Here is an 8,805-nt window from a genome sequence, read left to right on the forward strand (position 1 = left end):
ATTTGAACTTGCAACCTTCCAGTTACTAGTTCAACGCTCTAAGCACTAGGCTACCCTACCGCCCCAGCAGGAAAGATTTGTTTCTCTTTTGGTCTATTCAACAACAGAGCGATACGAACCTTGTTTCAACAGGATGTTGTATGTCATGCCTGGAATGGATTTATTGATAATATCTGTTGGGAAAAAGTTTGGATGTTGCCACACACATACCTATTAGTTAACAAAATTAAGGAAGTTTCCTTTAAAATTATTCATAAATATTATCCTGCCAACCACTATATGAAGAAGTTTAAGGAAAACATCAACTCAAATTGCTCCTTTTGTAATGGCCACCCAGAAACAGTGTTGTGTCTTTTTTGGCATTGTATGTATGTAAGAAAACTGTGGCAAGACATCAGTAGATTTATAATTGAACACATTTATGAAGATTTTACACTATTGTGGGGAGATGTACTGTTTGGATTCTTTACATACAATAGAAATAAGCTGAAACATGTTTATGTAATTTAATTATTTTCTTTTGGCCAAATTTCATATACACAAATGTAAATTTACAAACAGAAAACCACATTTTCGTACCCTACAAAAAGAAATTGAACTGTATTTTAAGACTGTTAAATGCTCTACAAACAAAAAATCTGTTAGAATTGTAAGTATATGTATGTTCCTTAAGGTCCTTGTGTAATTGTAATGTGATATTGTACCCCCTCGCTCGATTGTCCATTGTTTGTAATCCATGTATGCTTGTGTTCCCTCATGCTTTATGTATTGATTTATTGTTAAATAAACAATGTTTTAAAGTAGAGTGTGGGGGAAAAATGTCATAAATAAAAAAAGGATTTGGGGGGGAAATGGAAGAAGAAAAAAACTAACCACGCCCACGTCATTGCTCTGAAAGTAGCGTGGTACTTCCGCTCTTCGCAAGTGTTTATCAACTGTGTGCCCTTACTACTGAGAAATATACTTATCAAGATGTCGAGCAACAACGTGGAAGAGAAAGTGAATCATGCATCTAACAGCAAAGGCATATCTCTTCCAATGACTCGTGTGAAACTGATCATGAAAAGTTCTCCCGACGTCTCAAGCATCAACCAAGAGGCTCTTCTCCTCACCACCAAAGCAACAGTAAGTTTAGTTCAATCGGCAGTTTGTTTATTGGTTTAGCTATGCTAGCTCGCTAACGGTACGTATTAGCTAGACCTACAAGGTCATTTTGCAATAAGGTCTGAAATGAAAGTATACATAGCTAGTACTGTCTGTATATCTACTTTCATAAATTGGGACTTTAATCTCGAAGTTTACTGTACTTGTCAAGGTAGGTAACTAACCCTGAATGGCTGTAACAGCTCGCTAACTAACGTTCACCCTGAAGTGACACTACGGTTGCACATAAAGTGGAAATATATTTGGCTGTAATTTAAACCAGAATATGATGTACAGTTATCCCGTAATGAATGCAGGGCCTAAAATGAACACCCGCCAAATACGGGTAGATTTAGGCATTGGCTAATTCACTAGCCATGTTGGCGGGGTGGCCACACGGGGCTCTTCAGTGTGACCGTTTAATAAAATTAGTCAAGTATGTGTACGTTTTGATTTATATCAAAATAAATGCTGCAGTTGTTGTGTTAAGTATTTCTCCCGTTTTTGTTTCGTATCTGGTCATGCACAAAGATCTGAATCCTAACGTCAAATCTATCCCACTTCCCGCAGCAGCACTGCCCGTATCTACCGGTCACAGTGGCTGTTATTCACAAACGTTTTAGTCTGGACTCCCAAGTGGCGCAGCGGTCTAAGGCACTGCATCTCAGTGCAATAATTTTATTTGTATTTTTATTTCACCTTTATTTAACCAGGTAGGCAAGTTGAGAACAAGTTCTCATTTGAAACTGCGACCTGGCCAAGATAAAGCATAGCAGTGTCAACAGACAACACATTTACACATGGAGTAGACAATTAACAAGTCAATAACACAGTAGAGAAAAAAGAGAGTCTATATACATTGTGTGCAAAAGGCATGAGGAGGTAGGCGGATAATTGCAATTTTGCAGATTAACACCGGAGTGATAAATAAATAAAGAAGCGTCACTACAGTCCCTGGTTCGAATCCAGGCTATCCGGACGCGATTGGGAGTCCCATAGGGCGGCGCACAATTGGCCCAGCGTCGTCTGGGGTAGGCGTCATTGTAAATACTGACTTGCCTAGTTAAATACAATTGTAAGTATTTTCTAACATGTAGGATGTGTAGACAGTAGAAGCTGTTTTTCAGTCCTCTCTCTCTTCTTTGATGAAGCTTAACCAAGGGTTGCATACAAAATATGTTCAGCTCTGCCCACAAATTTTCTATAGGATTACGGTCAGGGCTTTGTCATGGCCACTCCAATACCTTGACTTTGTTGTCCTTAAGCCATTTTGCCACAACTTTTGAAGTACACTTGGGGTCATTGTCCATTTGGAAGACCCATATGCGGCCAAGCTTTTACTTCCTGACTGACGTCTTGAGATGTTGCTTCAATATATCCAAATTTCCCTTCCTCATGTTGCCATCTATTGTGTGAAGTGCACCAGTCCCCCCTGCAGCAAAGCACCCCCACAACATGATGCCCCCCCCCCCCCTCCGTGCTTCACAGTTGGGATGGTGTTCTTCAGCGTGCAGGCCTCTTTTTTTCTCCAAACATAACAATGGCCATTATGGCCAAACAGTTCTATTTTTGTTTCATCAGACCAGAGGCCATTTCTCCAAAAAGTACGATCTTCGTCCCCATGTGCAGTTGCAAACCGTAGTCTGGATTTTTTTTATGCCGGTTTTGGAGCAGTGTCTTCTTCCTTTCTGAGTGGCCTTTCAGATAATGTCGATATAGGACTCGATTTACTGTGGATATAGATACTTTTGTACCTGTTTCCTCCAGCATCTTCACAAGGTCCTTTGCTGTTGTTCTGGGATTGATTTGCACTTTTCACACCAAAGTACGTTCATCTCTAGGAGACAGAACGGGTCTCCTTCCTGAGCGGTATGACGGCTGTGTGGTCCCATGGTGTTTATACCTGTGTACAGATGAACGTGGTACCTTCAGGCATTTGGAAATTGCTCCCAAGGATGAACCAGACTTGTGGAGGTCTACAATCTTTTTTTCTGAGGTCTTGACTGATTTCTTTTGATTTTTCCCATGATGTCAAGCAAAGATGCACTGAGTTTGAAGGTAGGCCTTGAAATACATCCACAGGTACACCTCCAATTGACTCAAATGATGTCAATTAGCCAATCAGAAGCTTCTAAAGCCATGGCATCATTTTCTGGAATTTTCCAAGCTGTTTAAAGGCACAGTCAACTTCTGACCCACTGGAATTGTGATTCATTGAAATAATCTGTCTGTAAACAATTGTTGGAAAAATTACTTGTCATGCACACTGTAGATGTCCTAAACGACTTGCTAAAAATATAGGTGACAAGAAATTTGTGGAGTGGTTGAAAAATGAGTTTTAGTGACGCCAACCCCAGTGTATGTAAACCGTCGACTTCTTCAACTGTATTTATATTCCAGACTCTGACTTTGCTCTTTCTAATATTTTTTTAATTACATTTTGGGGACTTGTGTTTTTTGGGGAGTGTATTACTGCACTGTTAGGGATCGGGAGCGTTTCGCTAGACTTGCGATAACTTCTGTGGAATATGTGTTGGTGACCAATAAAATGTGATTTGCCCCTCAACTTACTTCACGCGGCTGTAGTGTAACCTCCATCAGAGCCTTGTAAAGAGAAGACTGCCCTTCATCCTAATGGTGTCATTGGTAATGATATGGAACTGTCCCATGTAATAACTTGATTAATCTCTCTTATAGGAACTGTTTGTTCAGCACCTAGCTCTGTCCTCATTCAATAATGGATCAGGGAAAGACCAGACCCTCTTGTACAGTGATCTGGCCAATACTGTTGAGGAGAAAGAGACTTTTCAGTTTCTCACAGGTAAGAACTCTCACAGATAACCTTCTTTACTATTATGTATTGATTTTTTACAAAAGAAATTCACTCTTTATGCGATGCGCAATGCAGAGAACACCGGAATAATTATCATTTCATTACCATAGTGAATTATTGTAATGTTTGTAAATTAATCCCATATGGGAAGGGTTGCCAACTGGTGATTTGACACACTTTTTATTAATGAAATGTGATTTAATACATTCGTCACCACCACCAGTTGACTGTCCTTCTCTTCTCTCTGAATGAACATGGGCTATCATGACACTGCGAAAGCAAATATTTTTATCTGTTCCGTTTACCGTTTGCAGATATCCTACCAAAGAAGATCTTGGTTCGGGATTACCTGAAGCTTCTAGAAGAAAATCCAATTGAGGAAGCAGACAATTGAAGCAAACCTCCTTGAAGCAACAGTGGTTGTATTGCTAGCATGGAGTCTGAATATTTTTCTCCAGCTCATTCCTGAAGTAGACCACATTCATACCACTTCAATTCAATGGCATTGTGTAGGCCTACATCTTGATCTGAGATTTACTAGAGCATATCATGTTTACTATAATTAAGTTGCCTAGTCATCTGCATGCTGAGCGTCCAGTTTTGGGCCAGAATTAGTATGTGAAATGACTACAGATAAAGCGTTAAAATCATAATTATATGTTACCCCCCCCTCCCCGCCACAGCAATAACTTGCTGCCTAAGAGGGAAATCTCTGTACTCCCCCGTGTTTTGATGCCAGCTGATGCAAATAGTGCACAGAGATGAGGGATTTCATTTGTTTTGGGCATTATGTTTTACAGGAGACCTTGAAGCAAAGGGTGAACAGATCAGTTTCTTTTTCTTTTTTCAACAATGTCTTCCATACAAGCGACGCAGTTCTCAGGTCAAAATAAATTTCTCGTTGGTTGTATCCTTTTATAAAGAGGAACACCTATGCAGTCTTTGCTAATGGACTTTTATTCCTTTTATTCATATACCCAATGAAATCTGCAGAAATATAGACATGCAAACTGATTTCTTACAGCGTTTGAATGGGTTCTGTGACTAAGGAATATACAGACTTTAGATTTTAGCTGTGTTTAGTGTGATCTTTTTTCTTTACTACTCATAGCTACTTCCAGTCCTGGGTGGCTGCAGGTAGCACTTATTTAAATCTTCTCTTATTATTATTTTTTGTAACAGCTCTCCGATTGCAATGTAAGTTATGCTACAGTAGGCATTGCCATACTTTTAGGTTTTTCATGTGAAATAATCAGACTTAATACATTTATTGAATCAAATTCTAAATATTCTGCTGTGTGTCTGTGTGCCATGAAACTACAAAGCAAGGTCCTGTGATGTCTCAAGAATGCACTGAACTAAGTAGCATAACTGTCCCATTAAATCATAACTTAATCATATTCTGTTAACTCATACCCAAATAGATGTTGTTGACTCATCCTATACTCCTCTATTTGTGGCCAAAGCATACATTGAAGGGGGAAAAAACAAAAGAAACCCACCTCAAACTCAATTGCATACTCCTGACATCTCTTCTCGACAGCGCATCTCTTCTCGACAGCGCATCTCTTCGGGACGATGACGTCATCTCTTCGGGAGAATGAGCTGGCCAATCTACTCGCACTATTATGTTAGGGTACTTTGTTTTCCTTCCTTCAAAAAAAAGAAATCGCTCATATTGTAATTATAGTTCATATTTAATAGAAATCAGGAAACACTGGACAGTTTAACAGCTATGAATATTTTTTTTCTACAATAGTGAAAAACAGCAATTTCGATCCCATCCAACTAATGAGACTTGTCTTTTGTACCATAGTTTAGTTTTATTAATAAATTAAATCCTCTTCATGCTACACGGACTATTCATCATTCCCTATTTCTGTTGAATTACTGTAGATACAAGTTTTTGCCTCGTTGCAACAATGTTATGCCATACACAGCTGTACTTCATTCAAAAAAACATCTCTTTATGGTACAGGTCTGCAGCCTGGGAGTATAAACAGATTTTATTGCCATCAGAATACCCCTGATGCTGTAGGCTTTGCATACAGTTTGGATTTTAGGTACATGTGATTAAAATACACCTAATAGGAATGTGACGCTATTGAGGAATAAAAGGCAAAGAATACAGTACAGTGTTTCCTACCCTGAATCTGCATGCATTGCTAGTGGAATATAGTACATGGTACAGTTCATTCAATGTAAAAAGCCTAAAGAACATATTCACTGTGCCATTTGTTTTTCAAGTCAGAGTTGCATGATGTAAACACCTCTCTAGAAGGGATGCCACGTGGTCTTTCCTGTTGATGGAGTCCTTTGTTGGCAATGTGCTCCTTTATACTAGAAACACAGTCACAAAAGGTTCTTATAAATCTAACGGGTTCCTAGTTACCCGTGGGATTGGTTCAAGCTGTATCGTACTAGAAAGATGTGGGGAGGACTGAAGATGTAGAACATTTGCAATTATTCAATTATCAAATCAATTTTTATTTTTCACATACACACGGTTAGCAGATGTTAATGCGAGTGTAGCGAAGTGCTTGTGCTTCTAGTTCCAACAATGCAGTAATAACCAACAAGTAATCTAACAATTCCAAAACTAATTTCTTATACACAGTGTAAGGGGATAAAGAATATGTACATAAAGATATGAATGAGTGATGGTGCAGAGCAGCATAGGCAAGATACAGTAGATGGTATTGAGTATAGTATATACATATGAGATGAGTATGTAAACAAAGTGGCATAGTTAAAGTGGCTAGTGATACATGTATTACATAAGGATGCAGTAGATGATATAGAGTACAGTATATACGTATACATATGAGATGAATAATGTAGGGTATGTAAACATATTAGGTAGCATTGTTTAAAGTGGCTAGTGATAAATTTTACATAATTTCCCATCAATTCCCATTATTAAAGTGGCTGGAGTTGAGTCAGTGTGTTGGCAGCAGCCACTCAATGTTAGTGGTTGCTGTTTAACAGTCTGATGGCCTTGAGATAGAAGCTGTTTTTCAGTCTCTCGGTCCCAGCTTTGATGCACCTGTACTGACCTCCGTCTGGATAAATGTTCCCGCTGTGTTTGGACCCCTCCGTGTGATAGGTCCTGAACATATACTGTTCTCTCTGCTTCTGCATGGCAAGCGGTACCGGTTCATCAAGTGTGCCACTAGCAGACTCCTGAACAGATTCTATACTATATTGATTGCTTCACTGTTGGGTTTAGAGCTTGCAAGAATGGCATTCCATTGTACTTGTGCACGTGGCATTAAAACAAGACTAGTGGCTGATCATGCATGACTTCATACACTAGGAATTCAACCATTCTGGTTTGGAGCAGAAAGCTCAATATTAACTTTCCTCTTTGTTCTCGTTCTCCCCTATTCTGCTTGCACAAACCCCAAGAGGAAGTTCGCTCAATCACCTTTGATTAACTAACTTCTACAACCATTTCATTTCTCAATAGTATTACCTTGCCTATAATAACAAATAATCACTGTGGAAAAGTACCCAATTGTCATACTTGAGTAAAGATACTTCAATAGAAAATGGCTCACGTAAAAGTGAATGTCACCCAGTAAAAGTAAATGTTTAATTTAAAATGCAAGCCAAACAGCACAATATTTGTTTTAATTTATAGATAGCCAGACATAATTTAGTGAGTCTGCCAGATCAGTGACAGTAGTGATGACAACGGGTTCTCTTGATAAGTCCATGAATTGGACCATTTTGCTGTCCTGCTAAACATTTGAAATGTAAGAGTACTTTTAGGTGTCAGAGGAAATGTATGGGAGTAAAAAGCACATTTTAGTTAGGAATGTAGTGGAGTAAAAATAAGTGAGAAACGAAAGTACAGATACCCTAAAAAAAAATACTTTAGTAGTACTTTAAAGTACTTTTACTTTGTTTATTTACACCACTGGTAAAAGGGCATTAATATGACTGCTTGAATATTCCCTCTAGGAGCAAAGCCTAGCACAAGCCTACTGCTGTGCAAGCCAACTATCATCCTGGTCCCGCCCGCACCAGGCACTCAGGAGGAAACAGGACAGGCAGAACTCAGCTCGTTGTTCTATCCTGGAGCAACTGCACCACGATGGAACTGGACCAGTCTTGTTCCCCAGCCGTGTTTGTATTAGCATGGTAAGTGAGGCTGCTGGGCTGAGGAGTAATGTAAAGGGCATCGTTATCTAGATAGGCCTAATAAGTGCAGCTAGAAACAAAACAAGGCCTGCACTGAATCATTCATCCAGGATAACATGAGCCCACAGGACTCTTTGTTTTGGACATTGCGTTAAGTTCACAGCAACTTTTATCCGTTCTTCAAAAACTCACCTACATTTTCCTGTGTATTCTTTGTGTGCTAGTAGAGTGGTCTAATTAAACAATAAGGCCTGAGGTGGTGTAATATATGGCCAATATACCACGGCTTAGAGCTGTTGTTAGGCACGACACAACAGAGTGCCTGGACACAGCCCTTAGCCGTGGTGTATTGGCCATATTCCACAAACCCCAGAGGTGCCTTATTGCTATTATCAACTTGTTACCAACATAATTAGAATGTTATTGTATTTGTTTGTTATACCCATGGTATACGGTCTGATATAGCACAGCTTTCAGCCAATCAGCATTCAGGGCTCTAACCACCCTGTTTATAATAGCAATGTTTGGCATGGTCCCACTGGGCAAAAACTGGTTGAATCAACGTTGTTTCCATGTCATTTCAACATATCAAAATATTTTATATTTGAGATTCTTCAAAGTTGCCACCCTTTGCCTTGACAGCTTAGCACACCCTTGGCATTCTCTCAACCAGCTTCACCTGG

General features: G+C 39.3%; 1 protein-coding gene across 1 annotated transcript; it reads left to right on the forward strand.

Moving 5' to 3' along the window:
• Nucleotides 1-887: 887 nt before the first annotated feature.
• On the forward strand, nt 888-5,829 carry LOC135549642 (chromatin accessibility complex protein 1-like). Its single transcript, XM_064979794.1, has 3 exons — nt 888-1,125; nt 3,841-3,964; nt 4,291-5,829. Exons 1-3 carry the CDS (start codon nt 973-975, stop codon nt 4,368-4,370), a joined length of 357 nt encoding a protein of 118 aa, XP_064835866.1. The 5' UTR covers nt 888-972; the 3' UTR covers nt 4,371-5,829.
• The last annotated feature ends 2,976 nt before the right edge of the window (nt 5,830-8,805 follow it).

Source organism: Oncorhynchus masou, chromosome 12, assembly GCF_036934945.1.
Source record: "Oncorhynchus masou masou isolate Uvic2021 chromosome 12, UVic_Omas_1.1, whole genome shotgun sequence".
In the NCBI taxonomy this organism is placed as follows: Eukaryota; Metazoa; Chordata; class Actinopteri; order Salmoniformes; family Salmonidae; genus Oncorhynchus; species Oncorhynchus masou.

Excerpts from the sequence above, each read along its gene's own strand:
- LOC135549642 (XM_064979794.1), top strand. The coding sequence starts at position 973 with ATGTCGAGCAACAACGTGGAAGAGAAAGTGAATCATGCATCTAACAGC. Across the intron at positions 1,126-3,840 it reads TCCTCACCACCAAAGCAACA|GAACTGTTTGTTCAGCACCT; the intron begins GTAAGTTTAGTT and ends TCTCTCTTATAG. Across the intron at positions 3,965-4,290 it reads GACTTTTCAGTTTCTCACAG|ATATCCTACCAAAGAAGATC; the intron begins GTAAGAACTCTC and ends TACCGTTTGCAG.